Raw genomic sequence first — 24,100 nt, forward strand, 5'->3', positions numbered from 1 at the left:
AAAAATTCATCGTTGAAACCTTGTATTTTATTTTTAGTTTAAGTCACTAATAAAACTGTGAATGTCAAAGAGGAGTTTCACTGAACTCTGCTTAGAAAAATGTGATTTTAACATGCCTGTTCAGTTTTTTTCCTATTAAGTTAATCCAAAGACTTATTGAATAAATTTAAGCAAAGTAGACCTTATTATAAATATTAAAAACTAAAAATGTCTTTTTGCTTTCCTTTCAATGGACTACTATTATGTAAATATGTGAGTAAAACTTATTTCAGGCATTTTGGAGTATCCCAGTGACACACTGCATTTGACAAGTACTGAAATATTTGTATTCTGGAGGAGAAAATGGGCTTAAAATTCAGAGCAGGAATTATTATTTTTTCTAAAGGGGAAAAAAACACGAAAGCAATATGATGGTAATGCCTATATTGTGATTTATTTTTGGCTAGACCTTGCAGCAACTGTGTTCTCCAAACTGAAGGGTGCTTAATTCTTCACTTTCTTCTGTACTCTGCAGGTCCCATAACAACAAACTGCAGTCTACAGCTTCTTAGAGTTCAGCGTGTTAACCAAACACACGAGCAAGGATCTGGTTGTCTGACAATTTTTAATTAAGGAGCCAGATGTTTTTAGTCAGGTTATCCTGACAAGACTTGATGTAAACTGCGTTTTTATTGGTCACAACAGTCAGATTATATTCTTGGCTTATTTTGTCCAAAGGACAAAGAAATAAAAATCAGCAGCACCACTTTCTTGTCAAGATCAAATTGTTGTACTATTGTGGCAGAAGCAGGAAAACTTTGTTTTGTTGAAGGAGAGAGAGAAAGAGAGCAAGAAAAAAGATACAGTAAATGGGGTCACGTTTAACTCCATGGAAATGCCACGTCTGTTCTTCAGTGAAGAAGCTGGTTTAAAGTCCACACAGAAAACTTTGACTGTATTTATTTATTGTTGCAAAAAAGACGCTTTTTTATTGCTGCCCTCATTTGTCAGCTAATTATTTTTTCTTATAAAATCCAGCCCTGGTTCCATGTAATCCATTCTGTATCTTAACATGATTCCTGTAGGTAAAAGTACAAGAAGACCTCTAGATGTCTTTTCTTTCTATGAAAGGAGCTGCTATGTACACATGTGCACACACACAGGACTGGGAATCAACAAGGAGTTTATCATTCATGGTAGATAAAAACAAGCTTGCATAAAATTTGGGCTGAGTGGTCATGGACTACAGACTCTGTTGCCTTGAATATAACAAACAGTACAATTTGTCATTTACTCTGCACCAGACTGAACTGAGTAAAATCTATTTGAAGGTATCTTGTTTGTAAACATTTGTCAGATTCTAATTTTTTTTTCTTTTGTATTAAAATTCAAAATATGGATGTATATGAAACAAAATAAATGGAGATCATTGTTCTCCCCACAGCAGTAGGTGTGTTTGAGTGTGCGCTGCCACGTGTGTGAGACACTTTGGGGATCTGTGCAGGAGTGTAGGGATTGCAGGAGCAGGGGTGGGAATGGCCAGGGAGTGGGACCCATCCCCATCAGACGTTCCACAGGGTGCCTGAAGGGCTGTGCACTGGGCCAGGGCAGGAGCTGGTGCTGGTTCCAGCCCTGCCCGTGCAGCTGGGCCAGGGCAGGAGCTGGTGCTGGTTCCAGCCCTGCCCGTGCAGCTGGGCCAGGGCAGGAGCTGGTGCTGGTTCCAGCCCCGTTATCCTGCTCAGACATTCCCACAGGGCAGGAGCTGGTGCTGGCTCCAGCCCCGTTATCCTGCTCAGACATTCCCACAGGGCAGGAGCTGGTGCTGAGGTGTTCCTGCCCACTGGAGCTCAGTGACCTTTGCCAGGTGCTCTGGGAACGTGGAGTGCCACCTGGAATTGTGTCCCTGGGGGCTCCTGCCCTGCCCTGAGGCTGAACTGGAGCCCAAGAAGATGCAAATTGCAGATGAGAAGGCTTCTCCTTCCCTGGGTGTCTGGCTTGCTCTGGTACCTGTCTGCAGTTCCCAGCCCTGGTTTCTCTGCAGCTCCTCACCCACCTGACCAGCCTTTGCACTAACTCACAGTCAGCTTCTGTTCTACAGTGGTCTGGGATTTTCCTGATTTATGGATAAGCTCCTTTTGGGTTTAACCTCACACCTTACTATGCAAGAACCTCCTCTGTTATTTTTCTTAAAAAAGATGTTGCTACTGACCACCCTTTCTTACACTTCCAGCTCAGGTGTTCAGGTTCTTCTGGGGGGATTTTATCTACTAAAAACCCATGTGTTTTTGTACATACAAATGTTGTCATTTAACCAATCTGTGAAAATTACTAATTGTTCAGTGTGAAAACAATAATCCATTTATGCTTCTGAAAGTCAGAGAAGAGTAGTTGCATTTAGATTATGTTGTCCTTTGACGTTTTTTAAAAATGCTGCATATTGTAAGCATTGTGTTTTAATGGGACAAGGAAAAATCTCATCTTTAGCAGCACTGGGACATATCCTGCATCTCATCCCAACTTCTCAGCATTTCTGTACTATTTATTCGTACCTAAATCCATATTGACATGGTTTAAACCTTTCCTACCTGTAGGCAATAGATTGCTGTTTTTAACAAATTGTGGCAAACCGAAGAGTACTTTTTTGTACCTTATAGGACACATCATCCTAGACAAATAAAGTAATGTGTTTGACATGGATTTGGTGGTGTTTCTAATGAAACATTGATAATGTTACTGGATATAGATCTTGGTTGATTAGGGAAATAATCCATACATGCAATTTAATGCTGCTGATTAATCACCCAACCCAAACCATTCTGTGATTCCATAAGAGCCTGTTTCAGTGTGTTCAGTTGCCATTGGGCAGGTCAAGGTTCTTCTCTGGATTTACTAGTGGTGATGTTTTATAGTTAAATGGTGTTACAGAAAATAAATCACTTGTAATTAATCCCCACCTGCCATCAAGCATAAAGTTCATAAGATTTGTGATCTCTGCTCAGTCCTTGTCTTCTTTGTATTTTATAAATTATTGCAACAGTTGTTTTGAAATGGTCATGTGTTGTAAGATATTGATAATGTGAGCTGTGCCAGCTTGATTTTCCTTTTCTGTCTCCTCAAATTTGAAGTAATTCTCCTCAATCTCAGTTTAGTTTGTGCAGAAGTTAATGGAGATTTAAAGTACAATAAGAAGTTGGGCTTACCCAAAAGTCTCAAGTAAACTCCTGGACAGGCAGGGTGAGAACACTTATTCCTTTACACCCAGATTTCTGTGTGGTGGCAGCAGAATTTTCCATAGTTATCCTGCTGGAAAGGAAATTACTGACTGTGAGGTACCAAAATTACCATGGCAGCTGTTGAACATCAGTGCCATCCCGTAACCTGTGTGGTTATTGCTGGGAGGGTTTTGGAATAGCAAGTGCAGGACTGGAAAGCCTGGTCTGGGAATTGTTCAGGAGGTGTGTTTAGTATGTGATGAGCCTGGTGACAACAGTCCTGCTCTGCTCCAGCCCTCCCTCAGTGGGACTGTGACACAGGGATTTGTTGCTCAGCTGCTGTGGGAACATTTTAAGGAGGGACCTTCCAATGGAGAAGGGAAAGGTAAGAGGACTTGGTAACACAGGAAGAGAACGTGGGATAAATCACTTTTCAGGCTCATCTGTATCCCAGTGTTCTGTGTCAGTTATGGGCACTGAACTCGGGCTTGGGGTGTCCTTAGCACTGTTTGTCCCTTCCCAGAGGCAGGCCCACGTGTTGGTTTGTGCCCACGCTGCCCTGGGCTGCAGCAGGACAACAGGAGTGGGGCTCTGCTGCTGCTCTGGGATGCCTGGAGGAGTTGCTGCTTAATCCCTGGACTTCCCCTGAAAATAGAAACAAAGAAACTCGAGATGCACTGTAACCCTTCCTCCTCCTGTCCCTCCCAGTCACTCCAGAGCTTTGATTCATTGCCAGAACAGTCCTTCTGCCAAATCAAACCCCCTCCGATTTTCTCAGGAAAATTCCGTCAATCCATGCAAAGTCTTTCACATGCCAAAAGTGAGACATGGTGTTTTTTAGGTAGACTCATGCTGTGAGTAAATTTCTATCCTCCAGTAAGAGCCTTTTGGGTCCCAAACAGGGATGTTTGCTCTTGGTATTTGGCTCCGTGTCAGGAAACACTTGATGCAGTGTAGCCCATCCCATCCCCTGCTCCGTGGATTTCCAGTGGCACCAAATGAAGCTGCAGAGGTGTGTGACCAGTACAGTGTGTCAGAACTACCTTGTTTCAAAACAGAAAATGCTTCTATAGAAGCCACTGCTTCCTGTGGCAGGTCACATCATATCGCTGAGTATGTGGGGTTTTAAGCTGTACTGCATTTTTTACATTTCTTAACATAAATATGTATCAAATCCTCAGCCAGCTTGTCACACAAGGAGATGCCTTTGTGCAACATCATTACAGAAGTTTTTTGGGTCTTCCAGAACCCAGGAGACAATGAAAGAAGAACTTCATGAGCATTTTATTAGTTTCTTTTACAGACTTATTATTTGTGAATATGACTGGGAACAACAAACATCTCAATTTCACCACACCAAAGGTAATAAAATATTGTCTTTTTGATTTAAAAAGTAACTTTGCTCTTGTGCAAGTACAAGCTTGGCAATATTTCTGCTGGGGAATGGCATTCAGCAAGCTCTGGGACAAGGTGCCCTGGCACACCCAGTTTGTGCAGCCCGTGCTCATTTTGCATTCCCTGCACCGTCACTGGTAAATGCAACCAGGCATTTGTGTTTTGCAGTTCTTGATTTGCTTTCAGTCAGTGCTCATATACTTAAATTATTACACTCTATTCTGTATGCTTTGTGTGAACATCCAGCTCTGCTGGAAGAATGGTGTGATTTTCAGAAATACCATGGACATGGTTGGCGAGACAAAAATAATACAAATGGTACTCAGTGGTATTGGTTTCTCTGAAATCAAATGCTTTAAGCAGAACTGTGAAAGCACAGTGAACATCCTGTGTAGATAAAGTTGTGGTTATCATCTAATGTGTTCAAGGTGAAGGGTTCAAAGTGCAGTTGTGTACTGCTGAAAAAACTGCCAGAATTTTGCATTACAGTCACTACAGATTATTCAGGGCACACTGCAGCAGGGGAAGCAACAACAACCTGTGGCTCCGAAAGCAGCTGGAGCGAATTCACGGCCGGTTAACATTCCCTGGAGTGACTTCTGCGCTGGGCCTGCCAGGGGTGCCTGCTGGAGGCACCCAGCGCTGGCTGCAGCACAGAGGCCGCGGCTCCAGGCGGGAGCGCTGCCAGGCCAGGGGCGCCCCGAGGGCGCATCCCGCCGCTCCCCGTCCCGGACGGAGCCCCGGAGCCTTAAGCACACTTGGAGCGCGCCGCCCTCACCCTGAGATCCCTTTTCCTGGTGAATCTCCTGGCGTAGCCGCTGCCGCTGCCCAGCCAGCCGTCCCCCGGGCGCAGCCGCCCGCGCAGCGCCGGCAGCAGCTCGGCGGGCACCCGGCGGCGCTTGTGGTGGACGTGCCCCATCACGATGTACCTGCTGCCTGCAACGACACACACCAAGCCCACGGGGCTGCTGAGCCGCGGGGGTCAGCAGCGCTGGGAACAGACGGGAAGTTGTGCCTGTGGAAACGTCCTGGACACGGGGCACCCTGAGCTCCGCTGGCACGGAAATGGTGATTTGCTGCTGGGGGAAGTGCTGCTGTTTGATAAACTTGCACTTAGAAGTGTTACAGGTGAATAATGAGATGATTGGCTCTCGCAATTAAGGGATAAGTATTGTGTGAATATTAAGAAAAGCTTTAGTGATGTACGGTTATGTTGTTGCAGTTTAGGTGTCCTCTGCTCTCCCCATGGTTCCCTTTCCCCTGTATTGTTGCCATCAGACAGCCTGGGCTGTCCAGGACAGGTAAAAGAAGGTGAGCACATCTGCCCCTTGCATGGGGCAGTGGGGAATGGAAGAGCTCCAAACACCACTACAGCGCTCTTAACGGAGATCCTGCCCCGGCAGAGAGTCTGGGGAAACAATGCAGACACAGCTGTACATGAAGGAGGGTTGAATTGCACCACCAGCTAATTCAACAGAAACACCCTTGGCATACAGGTCTGTGGGATGCTCATGTGTGTGTACGTCCGTCAGGGGGTGAGGCATGGCAACACCTGACCTCCAATCCAGTTACAAGGAAGCAGCCTGCACCGACAAACGGCAAAGAGCTGACTGACAGACTTTGGGAGGGGCTGATGCAACCCCCAGGGTGTAAAAGACTGAGCATCCACCTTGAAGATGAACCAGCCACGTGGTATCCATGAGGGCAGTTCCCAGTGCTGCAAATTTTCCCTTATATAGGCCTTTTGTTGTATTTTTGTCAAGGTTTAATAAACCTCTTTAAATTTTCAGAGTGAGCAGTTGTTTCTCACAAAAGGAAAATGGAATGACTTAAGGACACCAGCTGAAGCTCTTGGTTGTATTGTTTTAGGAGCCCTGGAAACTTGCCATCATTTTGGAACTGGACAGAATTAAAGGGCTGCACTGGTACCTGACTTCTTCATGCAGCTGGTTCTCTTGCAGAAGTTTTAAGAAACTTTTAAGAAAAAGGCCTCAACTTTGAGTAAATACTTTTCTTCCAAATTCTCCCAACAACCCAGGCTAAGCCTATTAAAGCAGGGCAGACTGAGATTGCAGTGCATGCAGAGGAATAGCAGAATGGATTTAGCTGGCATGATTTACCAAGTTTGAAGTCTGGGCATGGTTTAGTGCAGTTCCAAGTATCCACAACCAGGATGTGGGCTCGGAAGAAGGCGGCGTCAGGAGTGACGTACAGGCGGCTCATCTTGTACAGCCCAGCACTGTCCACCAGGAGGGTGATCCACTGCACCCCATCCCCCAGCTTTTCCAGGTTATGGACAATTCCATTCACTGCTGCTTAAAGGGAGAGGGAAAACAGGATCAGGTTTTATATCGTGGCAATTTTCAGGCTGTAGTTTGAAATGCTGTGAAGGAAGTGTCAGCAGGAATCCTTTGGCTCAAGAGTGGGCAGTAGGAATTCAAATAATCACATTTGGTGAGGTCATTGCCTAAAGTTTTGCTGCTTTGCAAACCTTGTGCTTTACAGGTTTGAGATGTTTCTTAGGGAAGAAGGCAATGGGTTTAGTACCATTTTCTATCCTGCTATATAAAAAGTAAAATTTTCAAATTTAAAACTTCCCAATGAAGCACAAAGCCAAGCTGGTAATGAAACACTTTGGCTTTTGAAATAAAAGACCCTTGTCATACCAAGAGGCAGGGGCACGTGTAGGTTGTGTTGGGAGCTCAGACAATCACTTCATGCTGCTCTCCCAGTCTCTGGCTCTGGCAAATGCTGAGCTGAGGGCAGGGCTGGGAAAGCAGCTCTGTGTCAGTGGGGCCACTGCACCTGGTGTTCCACCTGCCTCAGGGGGAGAACTCTCATCCAGTCATTTATTCTTTTATCTGCACTGTAAACATAAAGAATGGAAAAGCTCTCTCTGATGGCTGCTGTGGAACCTTGGCTCATCTGTTGCTCAGATTTTTTCCTACCTGTCCTTTCAATTTAGGAGCAGAGCTGTTTGTTAAGGGCTAAAACACACAGAGGTCGGGTTGCTGTGGAGCCCATGTTGGACAGGAATGTGTGAGAGTGGTAAAACCAAAGCAGGACAGCATTTGTAGAAAGCACTTCCTGACTTCTCCATTTAGAGAAAACAGATGTCTCCTAACGTGTTTATGTTCTACAAATGGAAACATCTGTTACCACTGGGCTTGTATTTTCCTTATCTCTTAAAATACTGTGAGAAAAAGTTGGTATCTGTTTCACAACTCTGTAAGCACAAGGCAGGGTTTCAGTCAGAAAATGCTTGTCCTTAAACAAAGTCTGTACAAAAATACCAGGCTGTTTCCTGCCACCTTTAGTTACATCAATGTGAACACAAGGACTAAAGACACTGAATCCTAAGGAACTTCAAGAAGGATCCTCTCTACAGAGAGGATCACAGCCTTCTTTCTGTTTGGTTCACCATTTTATTTTAATTTCAAACTTCAATCCCCAAAATCAAACTTGGTCTAAATAGTAATAGATAAATAACCCAGCTCCAATGTTTAATCTGAGAGCTCTAAAACAACTGTTTTTTTTTTCAGTTCCACTGACTAGTCCCAAGGACACTGTTCCTCCAGAGGAAACAGAAAACAGGGCAGCCCAAGGCAGGGAAAGGGTAATGTAAGTGTTTATGAGGAGTTGTGATGGGTCCTTTTTGAATACTTGGTAATTATTTAACATACTTACCGTATCTTCACCACAGTATTTTAAAAGCAGCAGCGCAGCATCAGCGACAAGTGCGCAGAAGGTGCTCAGTGCTGTGGGTTGAGGGGACAGCACCTACCGAACTCGCTGGCACAGAGAGCCTCCCCTTCATCGCGCTCCTTCGTGCACTCGCTCGGGCACACCTTCTGCCTGTCACCGTCTGCAAAGGGCACACACAGCCTGAGGGGGGCCCAGGGCCGTGCCCGGGGCAGCCGGGGAGCCGTGCCAGCGTGTCCCTTACCTTCCCCCAGCGCGGCCCGGTACCCGGGCGCCCCGCGGTTGGTGACCCACGAGGGTTCGGGGATCCCGCTGGAGGGCTGGGGCTCTCCGGAGGGCATCCCCTTCCCTGCTCGGTTGGACTCCCCCGGGTCAGGGCGCGGCTGGGTGCGCAGCAGGGACACGGTGCCCGGCCGGGCCCGCAGGCTCCCCGCGCTGTTGGCGGCCCCGGCCCGCCCCCGGCCCGTCTGCGGCCTGTTGGCCCGGCCCGGGTCCGGCGGGCCGGGAGCAGCCCCCGGGGCCGGGCTGCCCGCGGCCCGCAGCTGCCCGAGGTGCTTCCTTTGCCCCGTGCTGTTTTCCAGGGAGGGCTCCGCGCGTTTCTTCGTGTCGGAGGCGAGGCCCGGGAGCGCCGGGGGCCGCGGCTGCTGAGGGGGCGCGGGCGCCATGGCCGGGCCCCGCGCTGCCGCCTTGCCCCGAGCTGCACCAAAAACATCTTTGCTGAGAGCCTGCCCGGGCTTCTCAGCGTACAGCAGGGATCCTACAGGCAAAAAAAAAAAAGAGAGAAAATAGTGTTTTAAGTGTTTTATTCCAAGTGCTTCAGAATGGGAAGATTTGAGGCTCTAATCCATAAGTGAGGCCTTCAGCAAATAACCAACTCAATAGATAAATAGCTCAACAGATGAAGCACAGCAGAGCTCCTCGTCCCTCTACTCAGATATTGAAGGTTCAGTACAGGGAATGCAGCTGTGTGAACAAAACAGGAGATTTGCATTTTTACTTTATTATTGTTGCAAATTAAAAACAAACCCTCTTCTCCAACCCCTGAATCTCCAGGGAGCATCTGAGGAAACAAGGTTCACGTTGCATTTGGGATGCTTGTTTAAGAGACCATGACAGCAGAACTTTTTGGTTTTCCCATGCATGGGATGCCTGTTGACAATGTCATCCAGACTCTTGAGCGCCTTTGGATGCTGCTGGAAAGGTCTTTATCCACAGATTTGGATCTCTGACTTGAGCACGTAGTAGCAGTAATTAGGCTAATGCTGCTGAGTAACAATTATTTCAAGGCTTTGCTTAATTTGAGAGGACATTTGAGAAAGAGGAAGTGTCTGTGAATCCAAGGGAAAAAATAACGTAATGGCACTGTTCACACAAGCTGGGCAATCGCCTACACTTTCATTTACAGCTTCACCTTGATCTCTTGAGCCTCACAAAGAAAAAATTACCAAAATATTTAGCCAGGCAGGAGAGAAATTTCCCCTGGCAGTCTGTTTTCCTTTTCCTTTAGACCTTCCCTGCAGGCTTGGAGCGAGCCAGCAGAGTTTCACACAGCTCACCCACACACAGCCTGTCTGGTGCTCGCGGCCGTGGCTGTCCTGTGTAGGAGGCTGCTCCCAGCTCCTTGTGTGAAAAGAGAGATTTGACATACACAGATGAACAACGTCCTGGTTTATCTCCTACAACTGACTCAACTGCTGACCTTGCCACTTCTCCCCCTGTGCTCTCACCAGCTGCTGTCATGGGAAAGATTCCCTGATATTTGGGCCGGCCACACGTAAAGTCAAAAGAATGTCCATGGAGAGAGGGGTGGAAGAAGTCCAAGCTGCCGAAAGCAGCAGGCAAGGGGGGTTTGGAGATGGTTCAGCGTGAAGCTGTGCCCTCTGAACAGGTGTCTCAGACTTGGGTGTGTAAATAAACCCTTCTACCACTTTACCACGCCTTCTCAGTCACGGATTGTATCAAGAAATAGTTCATTTTTCTCTGCTCAGTCTCTTCAGAACCTTGAGGTTCCTCCTCCTGTACCAACATATTCCTGCCTGGTTGTTGCAGCCTCAGAAATACGACTGCAACATAACCAACTCTCAGTGGAACAGATGTAAATGCTATTTCTGTTCTGTCAGTGAGGCACTAAAACCCAAACAAATCCATTCAGGACGCCTTGCTGCAAGGCACACTGAACACGTTAAAGGCAGTCAGACACCTGGAGTTACAGGTGAAGGGGACTAAAAGAGAAAGGTCACATACAAATTATAAAAATCCCAGATGCAGAAGCAAATCCAACTTCACCTGCCACTGGTGGCTGGCAGGACAGAGCAGCACCAGTTCCCTGCCTGCTTCTGCCAGGTGCTCTTAATTCTTCCCAATGCTGGCAAATTAAATATTGCACTCTACATTCCCATCCCACAAACGTTTCTTTCTTGAGCCCTTACTTGCTGAAAAGGCTGCAGGCTGGGGGCTGCCCGGTTTGCAGGAATGTCTCAGCCTCCCCTGCTCCCCGAGGCAGACGTGCCCCAGCCCCGTCCGAAGGGAACAGACTTACCAGAGGATGATCTAATGACAAAGCAGAGGAGCCAGAACACTCGGGCTGTCATTTTGAAGTAAAGTTTTTCCAGACTCAAAATGAGCTGGAGTCTTTTATGCCCTCCCCCCGATCCATGCTAATGAGAGGCAGCCTGAGGGGAAACGGGAATCACTGGCTGGACAACCCACTGGAGCAAGACCAAGCTGCTGCCTCACCAGCGTGCTCCTTCCCAAAGGGAGCAAGCCCCTGGCTGCATCACCTGTGTCCTGGGAATAACACACCCACGCGTGGTTCCGGCAGCAGGGTTTTATTTTGGGGAGAGCCTTGCCCTCCTCTGGTGCTCTGTAGGGGGAAATCACAGGGAACAAGCCTGGTTTTGCTGGCTGTGGAGAGCTGTGTTCAATACACCAGAGCCCTGGGATGCAGGGTCTGTCTGTAAGGATGTGCATGGCAGTGGAACATATCTGGGGATTTCTGGCCACCTCCAGTGATACAGCTGCTAATCTCCTCTTTTACTTCCAGGAACCAGTTTCTGTGATTCTTTTCAGACTGAAAAATGCAGTAGTGACTGTCTAGTCCAAGGGAAAGCTCTGCTGATCCCACACAGCTTTATTTTTAAATCTCTCTTTGCCATCATGAAGAACTCTGCAAATTTTCACACACCAAGCCAACCCTGATTTGGATTACTGAATTAAGAAGGCTTATTTCTAAGTGACCTTATTGCTACACAAGATTTCCATTGTGACAGTTTAACTCACCAGCTGCTGCTGGGTGCTGTGGAAGCTGCTCATGACTTTAAGGGACAATCAACAATTTAGAACTCCATAAAGGCACTGAAAGGCTCCTGAAACCCACCCTTGACAGGAAAATCTAACCCTCAGCAATGCCTGTGGCATGGGATTCAGCATTGCTTAGCTTAAGCAGCTTGTTTTGTCCTGCCTTAATTAAACATTTCAATAGGATTCCCAAAAGCTCAGGGCTTTGTCTGCAGCAGCCATGGGTGAAGATACCAAAATTTCACTAGAATAGCATGGAAAATAAATGACATTTGACCACATTTATTGCTCAAGGAGTTACACTTCTACTGCAGCACTTACTAATCCTTGTTTTCCTCTGTTATTTGAAACGTTTTAATTCCAGAACTATCCCAAGATAGCTATTACAGGAATAGGAATGTAAACTGAGGATGAGGGAGAGGAGGGCTCCTCCATTGCTTTGGTGAGCAGCAGGTACCTGCAGCAAGCAGCAGCTGGAGTGTGAGTGCTAGCACTGGGGAGGGAGGAGATGGAGGGATGGATGGATGGATGGATGGATGGATGGATGGATGGATGGATGGATGGATGGTGGATGGATGGATGATGGATGGATGGATGATGGATGGATGGATGGATGGATGGATGGATGGATGGATGGATGGATGGATGATGGATGGATGATGGATGGATGGATGGATGGATGGATGATGGATGGATGGATGATGGATGGATGGATGGATGGATGGATGGACGATGGATGGATGGATGGATGGATGGATGGATGGATGATGGATGGATGATGGATGGATGGATGGATGGATGGATGATGGATGGATGGATGATGGATGGATGGATGGATGGATGGATGGATGGATGGACGATGGATGGATGGATGGATGATGGATGGATGATGGATGGATGGATGGATGGATGGATGGATGGATGATGGATGGATGATGGATGATGGATGGATGGATGGATGGATGGATGATGGATGGATGGATGGATGGATGGATGGATGATGGATGGATGGATGGATGATGGATGGATGATGGATGGGTGATGGATGGATGGATAGGTGATGGATGATGGATGGATGGATGGATGGATGGATGGATGGTGGATGGATGGATGGAGGGATGGATGGATGGAGGGATGGATGGATGGATGGATGATGGATGATGGATGGATGATGGATGGATGGATGATGGATGGATGGATGATGGGTGGATGGATGATGGGTGGATGGATGGATGGATGGATGGATGGATGGATGGATGGATGGATGGATGGACGTACACACACATGAGCATCCCACAGACCTGTATGCCAAGGGTGTTTCTGTTGAATTAGCTGGTGGTGCAATTCAACCCTCCTTCATGTACAGCTGTGTCTGCACTGTTTCCCCAGACTCTCTGCCGGGGCAGGATCTCCGTTAAGAGCGCTGTAGTGGTCTTTGGAGCTCTCCCAGCATTCCAGCAGCCCCGGGATGGAGCGGAGATGGAAAAGCTTTCCCAGCTGTGCTAGGCAAAACAAGGACGGAAAGCCACGTATTTGCCTAGTGTTCCCATACACCAGCTGGTGGAGACTCACTCGCAGTATCCCTGCCGGGAGGGTGGCTTCAGTAAGCGGTACGTTGTAAGCGGGCACGGAGTGCTGGCGGGCCGGGCCCGGGGCAGCTGCGGTAAAAGAGTCGGGGGTCCCGAGCTCGGGGCTGCCCTGCGGCAGCGCCACAAAAGCAGGAAGGCACGACCCAGATGGGACTCGAACCCACAATCCCCAGCTCCGGAGGCTGATGCCTTATCCATTAGGCCACTGGGTCACCCAGCACAAGCTGCGCGCGCCGCCCAATAAGAGCTCCGCCCGGCCGGGCCCGGCTCCGCCCTCCATGGATCGTCACGTTTTCCCAGTTCGTGGCTGGCCGGCCACGCCCCTCCCTCCTCGCACACCATTGGTCGCGGTGACCCCAGGCCCCGCCCCGCAGCGCGTGCCTGCAGCCCCGCCCGCGCCTCAGAGCGGATTCCTGCCCTCGGCGCAAGCGCGTCACTGTCAGAGCCGCGCGCGGCCGCGTGAGGGGACCCGCCCGGGGCCGCCAAAGCACTGTAGCGGGAACTCCCGGCCACCGCCAAAGCACTGTACCGGGGACACCCGGCCACCGCCAAACACTGTACCGGGGACACCCGGCCACCGCCAGGCACTGTCCCGGGGACACCCGGCCACCGCCAGGCACTGTCCCGGGGACACCCGGCCACCGCCAAACACTGTCCCGGGGACACCCGGCCACCGCCAGGCACTGTCCCGGGGACACCCGGCCACCGCCAAACACTGTCCCGGGGACACCCGGCCACCGCCAAACACTGTCCCGGGGACACCCGGCCACCGCCAAACACTGTACCGGGGACACCCGGCCACCGCCAGGCACTGTCCCGGGGACACCCGGCCACCGCCAGGCACTGTCCCGGGGACACACGGCCACCGCCAAACACTGTACCGGGGACACCCGGCCACCGCCAAAGCACTGTACCGGGGACACCCGGCCACCGCCAAACACTGTCCCGGGGACACCCGGCCACCGCCAAACACTGTACTGGGGACACCCGGCCACCACTAAAGCACTGTACCGGGGACACCCGGCCACCGCCAGGCACTGTCCCGGGGACACCCGGCCACCGCCAGGCACTGTCCCGGGGACACACGGCCGCCGCCAGGCACTGTACCGGGGACACACGGCCACCGCCAAACACTGTCCCGGCGACTCTAAAGTTCCCCTCAGGGGCCCGGTGCTGGCTCCGGTGCTGCGGCCGGTAACACCATCCAGTCCCGGCGGCTCCACACTCGGCCTTCTCAGGGAACACCCCCCCCACACACACACCTCCTCAGGGCTCCGTGACCCCTCACGCCCTTTTGCCTCACACACGCCTTCTGCTGCCCCCCAGCCTCACCCGCAGCTTGGCCGCTGTCCTGCCCCAGCTGCCCAGTCTCCCTCCACCTCTGTCTCTTCACTGTGCTGGTAAAAGCTCTGGGCTGTCGCCTCCCTCACAGCCTCACCGCTGGCAGCACCTCGCACACACTCCTTCGGCCATCCCAGGCACTGCCAGCCCTCTCCCTCCCCTCAACACCCATCCCTGCCCCCAGATTTCACTGCTGCAGACCATGCACTGCCAGCGAGTCATGGCCCAATGGAATTTCTTCGTGCCAGCCTTCCCATCCTTCAGGAAAGCAGGTTTTTTACCTCCTTTTCTGCTTTTAAACTGCCTTCTTTTTTTTTTTTTTGGTCAAACTACTCTTGTTTAATATCTCAATTTGTTAGCAATGTACTTTCTCTTCGCTTGGCTTCCCTGCTCTGTTTGTTTTGGTGGGTGTTTTTCACAAAGCTCATTGCTGCAAGGCCCAGAACCAGCTATGAGATGTCACTGGTAATTCCTCCTCCTCAGCAAACACCCTCCCCACCTGTGTGCACCTACAGATTGACATAAGGGGTCTAATGTGATGGCTTAGCACACAGACATTGATGTGCATACCTGACACTTCTCTGTGTTGTGACTTATAGGTGTCTCAAAATGTCAGAGTTGCTGTCAGAGTCATGTTTTCCCTATAGTTCTTTGGTTTGAACGTCTCCTGTGAAAATCAGTGTTCTTTTGTATTCCATCCCTCATGAGCAGGCCAAACCATCAGGAACAATCTCATCCCTTTTCAGGCCATGCCACAGCGGCAGGAATCCTTCCCTTTTGTTATTCCGTATGGTTTGTTTTTCATCTGCCCTGATGGCTGTAGAACTGCTTTCAACTGCAATCTCATGTCCCCTTTTCTTTGCATTTCTGTGCACCACATTTCTAGGAGACAACACGTGAGGCATGGAGCCATGGAATCACGGAATCACGGAATGGTTTGGGTTGGAAGGGACCTTAAAGCTGATCCAGTTCCACCCCCTGGCACGGGCAGAGACACCCTCCATTACCCCGGGTTGCTTGGAGCCCCATCCAGCCTGGCCTTGGACACTTCCAGGGATGGGGCAGCCACAGCTTCTCTGGGAACCTGTGCCAGGAAAGAATTTTTTCCCAATATCCCATCTAAACCCACTCTCGGTCTGAAGCCATTCCCCCTCGTCCTGTCACTACACGCCCTTGTCCCTGCGGTGCCCCGCTGGTTACTGAGGCAGAATCTGCGCTCTGCTTGAGGGAATGGGTGTTTCTGCCACAAACCACCACAGCCAGACCGCTCCGGGGATACAATTCCCTCACTCCGATCCATCCGTCCCGGAATATCAGCGAGCCCGGCCCCGCGCACTACAGCTCCCGGCGTGCCTCGCGCAGGTAGCGCCAGCAAGCCTCTGTGGGGCGGCGCGGGGCACGCCGGGAGCTGTAGTACCGGACCTTGTCTGCACGTCACGTCCGAGCGGCTCTTCCGGGAGGGCATTCCCCGTCATCGCGAGCCGGGCTGCTTTCAAACCGGCCAATCAGGAGGCTGCTTTGGCTCGAACTGGCCAATGGCAGCGCGCGGCCGCGGGAAATTTAAATGGCGCGTGGGGCGGCCGTGGGCAGTGGCAGCGTGCGGCAGCGGCGGAGCGAGCGGCGGCGCGTCCGGCCCAGGTGCGGGGCCGGGGCCGGGGCCGGGGCCGGGGCCGGGGCCGGGGCCGGGGCCGGGGCCGGGGCCGGGGCCGGGGCCGGGGCCGGGGCCGGGGCCGGGGCCGGGGCCGGGGCCGGGGCGAAGGGACGCGGGCCCTGCGCTGCCCTCTTGGAAAGAGCCGTGCCTGCAATCCTTCCGGGGCCTCTCTCTGGAGCCTCCCGCTGTCTGCACTGCGGCGACAGGGCTGGTGTATCCTAGCGCGGGTTCTCGCTCCGGAGGGGCTGTGGCCCAAGCGAAGCCGGTTCCCATGCTGGGGATGGCCGGGCTGCGGGGGTTTGCTTCGTTACCCGTGTAGCCGTTGTTAGGTGCTGCTGGTTGCAGACGCTGTGCAAACGCCCTCCGGGGTCCTTGCGAGAGCTCGCTGCTCTCGTCCAGAGAGGTCGGGGTGGGGCTGGGTGGGATCCTGTGCAGCGCAGGTATGTGATAGTGAAAATAGTATTTAACAGCGTCTGTGTATTCTCTGTGGAAAGGAAAATCTGTATTGCTCCTGAAAATAATAACTAATAGTATTTGATTTAAAGTATCTTAAAATCGCGTGACTGTCTTCTGCTTTTGCGTTCATGCTAGAGCTTGTTGTGACATCTGGCTGTTTAAAGAGACAGCTGTTGATCAAGTCCGATGTTGTTATAATATTAATACAATCGATTGCCTCATTTTTGAGCATGGATCCAATTTTTAAAATTTAATTTTTGTGAAGTAAACTTGCCTTTCCTCTGTTTTCAGACTTGTTTTTTTCTGTCCCGCTCGAAAAATCTAACAAGCAAGATGTCTACTAATGAGAATACACCATCAGCTCGATTGAACAGGTTCAAGAACAAAGGAAAGGACAGCACAGTGAGTACTCTGGTGCAATTAGTACTTTAGTCAGCCATTGTCTCTAAGTTTTGAAAGCCAAGAACTTACTCTGAGTGTTTCTCCTCCAGGAGATGCGAAGGCGGCGCATCGAGGTCAATGTGGAGCTGAGGAAAGCTAAGAAAGATGATCAGATGCTGAAAAGAAGAAATGTGAGCACTTTACCAGACGATGCTACTTCTCCCCTTCAGGAAAACAAAGGCAACCAGGTAAGTGTGTACTTGGAATAGGCACACTTGGAGGGTCTTGCCATCGAAGGTCCTGCACCAGGCCTGCATGAATCCCTTCTCAAGGGCAGGCCAGCACTGCTACATCTGCATCAACAACTCAGGCCTGTATTTGATATCACCTCTATCACCATTATCACCTCCATTGGACAGCACTCTTGCACACAACTGGGGATGCCTTAAGATTTAACTTTCATATTTTTCAGATTCTGTGCTGCTTTAGTGTATAGCTTTGAGCTTCATATTAAGTGTTGGCAAGTTCCCTTCACAGGGTAGGCAGACAAAACAATCCTTTTCCATCCTGTCCTAGGACAGCTATTACAACCTCCAGGCCCAAAAAGTATAAACAACAGTGAATTGAAGAGAGAAAAATAAAGGGGGTGGAACTTCATAACCTAAAGCTATAATTGGACAATTAACTCCAATATGCAAATGGACCAAAACTTATAAAAGTGTCAGACCTTGTGACCATTTTGTGACCATTTTGGGTTCATCTTTGGTGTAGCCCTTGCCAGGCTCTTGTACTGCCCAAGGAGTATCCATTGAGGCCTTTTCATAAATACCTACTTTATTCTTTAACTCTGTCTAGCCTCTGTTCTAAGTCAGCCTTTTGAGAAGGAATCAGTGGCTGCAGCTCCATTTTAAGCCTAGCAAAACTGGTATGAAGCACTTGGTTAAAAAAGCTTTCAGCAGTTCAGATAACTGTAGATGAAGCTGTAGCTGATGAGGTTTTGCAATATCACATGGTGGTGGCTGTAAAATGGGGCCATTCATGGTGTTGTGTCAGAGCTCTCTGTGGTCAGGAATACACGACAGTCCCAGTGAAGCACTCATGTAATGTTTTCTTGTACAGGTTTTGGCACACTGGTCAGTTGAAGAAATAGTCAAAGGAGTTAACAGTAACAACATGGAGCTTCAGCTACAGGCTACTCAAGCTGCCAGGTAAGCAGTTCAGAGGAAACCACCTCAGCTGTGCAAGGCAAGGGGAGAGAACTGACTTATGAGCCTAAGTGGCTGCTTATGTCTTTCTTATCAGGCAGTATTCCAGCAAACACCATCTTATATGCCATGTTGAGGTACCCATACCTCAGGCATGGTTTTATTGAGACCATGTGGCTTTTGAATATTTCAAGTACCTGAATATTTTAGTAGGAAGAAGTAATTTGCTCTAGTGGTGGCAAATTAAACTGAAGTCACCTTAGATTTGAAGGAGTAATGATAGTAAACCCTTTATTATAGCAAAGTGTAAGGTACCTTTTAAACTGTGTTAGCACTTAGGGCTGGTATGTACGAGTGTGGCAATCCACCTTAGAATAATGTGAACAGTGAGATGGCTGGGTTTTGAAGTCTGCCACGTTTGTTTCTCATTCCAAATCTAAAATATCCTTTAATAAGCTTGCATATTGCTGCAGTGCTGCTTCTGGCAGTCACTAACCTCTCTCTGCTGAGGAGCCTCTAGCAGTTCAGATGTGTGATGACTCCTGCAGGTCTGCTTTACTTGAGAGTCTGACAGAACCTCTCACATAGTGAAGGCATGCCAAATCCAGTATGAACAGAGGCCCAGGAAGCCAGTGTTCAGCTTGTCTGCATTTCTCTTTCATGCTGTGTTGCCTTCTCTGCACGTTAAGACAATGCTAAGCTTTTTACATATGGTGCTTTTAAGACTTTAATTTGTTGTTCAGATGTCTGTAGGCTAAAATAATGCTTCCTGTTTGTCTTCCTCCTTAGGAAACTCCTCTCAAGAGAGAAACAACCCCCAATAGACAACATAATTCGGGCTGGTTTGATTCCAAAGTTCGTCTCGTTCCTGGGCAGAGCAGACTGCAGTCCCATCCAGTTTGAATCTGCCTGGGCACTCACCAACATCGCCTCTGGCACGTCAGAGCAAACCAGGGCAGTGGTGGATGGAGGGGCAATTCCAGCCTTCATTTCCCTGCTGGCCTCTCCACACGCTCACATCAGTGAGCAGGCTGTGTGGGCCCTGGGGAATATTGCAGGTATGTCCCTGTGCTGCACACTCTAATTATCCTCCTGAAAGGTGGCTGGAGTTAGGTGGGTTGGTCTCTTTTACCAGGCAGCAAATGACAGAACCAGAGGACACAGTCTGAAGCTGCACTAAGGGAAATTTAGGCTGGATATTAGGAAAGTTTTTTATGGAAAGGGTGATAAAGTTCTGGAATGGTCTGCCCAGAGAGGTGGTGAAGTCACCATCCCTGGATGTGTTTAAAATAAGACTGGCTGTGGCACTGAGTGCCATGGTTTAGTTGAGGTGTTAGGGCATCTTTAAGGTCTCTTCCAACCTAGTAATTCTCTGAATTCTGTAATTCAGACCTGTGCCCTTGTCTGAGGTGGGAGGACATCACTCCTGCTGTGCCATGCCCTGTGCTGGGAGCTCTGCCCCAATGGCTTTCCAGTCATGACATGCCCTGCATTGCAGAGCAAGCAGGAAATTTCTCTTCAGAGCTCATGCAATGCCTGGCCCAACCTGTGGGTTGTGTTGTGGGCACTGCTTCCAGATTTCAGCTCAGGCTTGATGGATCTGTAATCATGCTACAACACAAACCTTTTTCAGACATCACAGTGTTTATGTGACTCAGCAATGAGCTCTGCTCTGTGTGTTGACTAAAAGGGGGAAGGCAGGAAGCAGTGACTCAAATAATTGGGATTTTCTTAGTTTGTCCTTAAAGTTTTAAAATCAATTATAAGGTATTTATTATACCTTGCAATAGAGTTCTCAGTCAAACTCTGACATGCTGTCAGCATTATTGTGTAGTGCCCAATCATGCAGCTGATTGTTATAATGCATTTTGAGTCCCATATTGTGGGAATTTTTGTAGGGTTTAGATTTGTCTCCAAAGAAACATGCAAGACCCTGCATGGTTATGAACTCTTAGGAAAAGCTGCATAGAAAACACTCTGCATTACCTCTTCCAACACAAAAGGTGAAGCTCAGTGGCTTGATTGAACATGCTTGTCATGTGACTGAACTGTGGCACTAGTTCTTTTTTCCTCTCGTTCATTTTATTCTATCCAGCCTTTCTTAAGGACTAGAAGAATTAATCCTCTAACACACAGTGGTTCTGTGTACACACGTTCTGTTTGTTCTGGTCTTCACCTGGATTTTTTTTTTTTCCAGGGGATGGTTCTGCCTACAGAGACCTGGTTATTAAATATGGTGCAATCGAGCCACTGCTGAGTCTCCTCGCTGTTCCTGACCTCTCTTCCCTGGCTGTAAGTGTGCAGAGTGATTCAAGTTACAATTACTGAGTAGAACCTAGGTGAATTATTGCTGACCATTTATTCCACCCCTTGTAGTCTGGCTATTTACGCAACGTTACGTGGACCCTCTCAAACCTGTGTCGCAACAAGAATCCTGCGCCTCCCATTGAAGCCATCCAGCAGATCCTTCCAACTCTTGTCCGGCTCCTGCACCACGATGACCCTGAGGTGCTGGCAGACACGTGCTGGGCAATTTCCTACCTCACAGACGGCTCCAATGACAGGATAGAAGTTGTTGTGAAAACTGGATTGGTGCCACAACTTGTGAGACTCCTGGGATGTAGTGAACTGCCAATAATGGTGAGTGATTGGATATGCAGGCTGCTGTGCAGTTCTAGCCATGATTCAAATCAAGCAAGTTAGGGAGAGTAGTGTCCATGGAACTGAATGGCTCTTTTCATACATGAGTCAGGTGTTCTAATTTTTGTGAAGTGAGACATCAGTTTCTGTCCTGCCTGGGTGCTGTCCCACACGAGGCAGACTGGTGGTGCTGATGACTATCGAGCTGCTTTACATAATCATTGGATTTACTTCACAGGCCAGCACAACAGTCAACATTCACTAAAGCTTGCCTTTCAATTGCTGTTTCAGATCCAAATTCTAGGGACAGTGCTCGCAAGTGTGCTCTGTGCACACTATAATTAGAGCATAATAAAACTGCATTAGTATTTAGCAGGTAGTTTCCCTAAGCTCTGTCATGGTGGTTGTTTGCAGACTGGCCTTGGGAGGTGTGCAGTCTCTGCATGCAGACATGAGTGTCTGCCTGTGGAATGCTAACAAGAGCACAAACCCCTATTATATGTAGCAGTCATGTTAACTGGGAAGGTTAGAGTGGGTGGCCATCAAGTATAGCTGTTTGCTATAATCCAGTTTTGAACAATTTTCCTAAGTATTCCATTCATCTTTGTTTCAGACTCCTTCACTAAGAGCCATAGGAAATATTGTCACTGGTACTGATGAGCAGACACAGGTTGTCATTGACTCAGGAGCACTGGCTGTCTTTCCAAGTCTCCTTTCTCATCATAAAAACAACATTCAGAAAGAAGCAGCCTGGACAATGTCCAACATCACTGCTGGGCGTCAGGATCAGATCCAGCGAGTTGTAGACCACGGACTTGTGCCTTATCTCATTGGTGTTCTGAGGAAGGTAAGCAAAGCCTATATTTACCATGTTGAGCCTTTTCCTATTACCTCTCTGTGCTCAAACACTCTGCTTTTACCTTGGCAGGGGGATTTCAAATCTCAGAAGGAAGCTGTGTGGGCTGTGACAAACTACACAAGTGGTGGAACAATTGACCAGATCGTGTACCTTGTTCAGGCTGGTGTTCTTGAACCCCTACTGAATCTTCTCTCAACTAAAGACAGCAAAACTGTGCTTGTTATCCTGGATGCAGTTTCCAACATCTTCTTGGTATGTGGATGCAGTGTATTTGATTATTGTGCATGTTATTGCTAATGGCTTTCCAGTCACTGCTGCTGTATATCTTTCTGGAGGTAATTCCACACTTTTCTGTTGCAGGCTGCTGAGAAGATTAATGAGACTGAAAAGCTTTGCCTCATGATTGAGGAGTGTGGGGGTCTAGACAGAATTGAAGCTCTCCAGTCACATGAAAATGAACAAGTGTACAGGGCCTCATCCTCCATCATTGAGAAATATTTCTCAGCAGAAGTAAGTGGCTTCAGGGGTCTCTTCCACTTTTATTACCTCTTCCAGCACTGACTACTAGATTCAAATGCTACTGCTATTCTAACCTTCTTCTTTTCTTTCCTTATAGGAAGAGGAAGACCAAAATGTTGTACCAGACTCTACTGCTGACAGCTACACTTTCCAAATCCAGGACAGTACCCCAAATTCTTTCAACTTCTAGGTCTTGCTTATACTGCAACCACCTACAAGTGGTTTAGCACACAGATGACTGCCACCTCTTTGTCTTAATAGTTCCTCTTGCCTTTACTGGTTCTTCTGTGTCCTGTAGCACTTTGTCCAACTGAAACATACTTGAACAGTTCAAACTCTATATGTATCTGTGAATTTTTAAATGTAAACCTCATTCTGTGAGATACACTTGTAAATACTTCCTGTTTCTGTCCTTGTCTGGGGAAAGAGCATGTGAGCAGTTCAGGCCTCACACAAAGCATTGAGCCACTGCTCTGCAGGCCTCCCCACAGCCTCTTACCTTCTACATGACCTGTTGCAGTAATAAGTACACTGAACAGGCTTTTAAGGAAGACTTACTTGAAGTTCAATAAAGTATTGTCAGTACATCAAATTGAACTGTGTCGCTTGCTCTCTCAAAAGCTGACTGATTGGGTAAGTAAACTGAGTCAAAAATAGATAATGGCATGAATGCAGGTCTAAACTATGAGAGATTCAATGCTGAAGATGGTGGGTTTAAAGCAGCCTGGTGACCCCAAGCTCTGATTTCTGCATAGAGCAGCCTTCTATTACAGGACCAAGGAACTGCTGCTTCTCTCCAGGTACTTCCTGTAGAAATCTGATTCATCTTACCCTGTGCATAGCTGAGCTAAACTGGCTTCAGCCTCTTGGAGAACTATTTAAAGACTAGTAGTGCTGCTTAACTGTAAGTAATAGTGTGGAGTAGAGGCAAGTACAGCAGTTAACCAGTTCCATACATGTTCAGGTATCCTTAGGACAGAGCATAGGAAATGCTTTGAAGCAGTTGCCTGCCCTAGAGAGCAAAAGTGAAGGCTTTGTCTTGCAATCAGCTATCCTTTTATTGCTAAAATCATTACAGGAACCCCTTTTGTCCTTTAAAGGGGTTGTGCAGGGTGGGGTTTGGAGGGGAAGCAGTCTTGAGTGGAGAGGAAGAACTGTAGTTCTGTTTTCCAGCTTTTTAGAAAAACTTGGATTGAGGTACTTAACTTGACCCTCCCAGGAGTCAAATCTGCTGGAATAACTATATTGTCTCAGCTTACTGAGTGTCTCTAGCTCCAAAGATGGTGTAGGAGAGGTCAGAGTTCAGGGCTAGATGTTTCATAAACATGACTTAATTGGACCACAGCGTGTCACTTTTACTAATAAAAGGTATGGGGGAAATTCTGATATGTAGGCAATTCTCCCAGTTTCCACTGGCTTTGTTTTCACCTTTATGGGTGGAGGGGAATTAAAAAACCTCAAATACAAAACAAAAAAAAAACCCCTTTATTCTGCTAGGTGAACCTGATAGAATCAGGTTTTGTCTCCAGTATTAGTCACCTTTTGTATGCTTCCGAGTTTATTTTGAAGTGCAGATGGGTAGAAAAGTGGATTTGGGTGTAACTCTTTGGCAATCCAGGGAAGATCAGGTGTGCTTCATGAAGAATTCACTCTTGTGTGCTGCTAACAAAGATCTCTTTAAATGTGTTATTGCTAATGTAGATGATGTCACTCTTGCTTTCATTAGTGTGGGGCGGGTCTGCTGCTCCCTATCCCACACTTGATGGTAATTGGCTCCCTCCCTGACTGGAGGCTGCTGATGACATCCATCCCTGGGATCTCCCTGGAGCTTTGGCGTTGCTGGGTTGTGATAAAGTTACAAAGGGCAGCAGATA

At 48.5% G+C, this 24,100-nt stretch overlaps 3 protein-coding genes and 1 non-coding gene across 16 annotated transcripts in view; 2 read left to right on the plus strand and 2 right to left on the minus strand.

Annotated features, from left to right (window-relative positions):
• BPTF (bromodomain PHD finger transcription factor) overlaps nt 1-1,425 on the plus strand; it is a 52,971-nt gene extending 51,546 nt beyond the window's left edge. For all 11 annotated transcript variants that reach the window (XM_064395228.1, XM_064395229.1, XM_064395231.1 and 8 more), the window contains one exon: nt 515-1,425. In XM_064395228.1, coding sequence (XP_064251298.1) covers nt 515-551 — 37 coding nt within the window. In that variant the 3' untranslated portion in view covers nt 552-1,425. The remainder of the gene's footprint in view (nt 1-514) is intronic.
• C20H17orf58 (chromosome 20 C17orf58 homolog) lies at nt 636-13,021 on the minus strand. 3 transcript variants are annotated; one of them, XM_064395262.1, is made up of 5 exons: nt 12,887-13,021; nt 8,533-9,045; nt 8,371-8,451; nt 6,707-6,898; nt 636-5,522 (listed from the first exon to the last, which is right to left on the minus strand). In XM_064395262.1, exons 2-5 carry the CDS (start codon nt 8,951-8,953, stop codon nt 5,335-5,337), a joined length of 882 nt encoding a protein of 293 aa, XP_064251332.1. In that variant the 5' UTR covers nt 8,954-9,045; nt 12,887-13,021; the 3' UTR covers nt 636-5,334. The 3 variants fall into 3 exon arrangements, with proteins under 3 accessions (XP_064251332.1, XP_064251331.1, XP_064251333.1); XM_064395261.1 differs by lacking the exon at nt 12,887-13,021 and adding an exon at nt 10,828-11,026; XM_064395263.1 differs by lacking the exons at nt 8,533-9,045; nt 12,887-13,021 and having other exon boundaries at nt 8,274-8,406.
• A 292-nt stretch (nt 13,022-13,313) lies between these two features.
• TRNAR-CCG (transfer RNA arginine (anticodon CCG)) lies at nt 13,314-13,386 on the minus strand. The gene has a single exon. It is a non-coding gene; the product is annotated as a tRNA-Arg (tRNA).
• Nucleotides 13,387-16,074: 2,688 nt separating this feature from the next.
• On the plus strand, nt 16,075-22,818 carry KPNA2 (karyopherin subunit alpha 2). Its single transcript, XM_064395259.1, has 11 exons — nt 16,075-16,153; nt 16,914-17,024; nt 17,114-17,251; nt 18,123-18,211; nt 18,998-19,266; nt 20,406-20,500; nt 20,585-20,848; nt 21,462-21,695; nt 21,777-21,959; nt 22,068-22,217; nt 22,324-22,818. Exons 2-11 carry the CDS (start codon nt 16,956-16,958, stop codon nt 22,414-22,416), a joined length of 1,584 nt encoding a protein of 527 aa, XP_064251329.1. The 5' UTR covers nt 16,075-16,153; nt 16,914-16,955; the 3' UTR covers nt 22,417-22,818.
• The last annotated feature ends 1,282 nt before the right edge of the window (nt 22,819-24,100 follow it).

This window comes from Passer domesticus, chromosome 20 (assembly GCF_036417665.1).
Source record: "Passer domesticus isolate bPasDom1 chromosome 20, bPasDom1.hap1, whole genome shotgun sequence".
NCBI classification, from domain to species: domain Eukaryota; kingdom Metazoa; phylum Chordata; class Aves; order Passeriformes; family Passeridae; genus Passer; species Passer domesticus.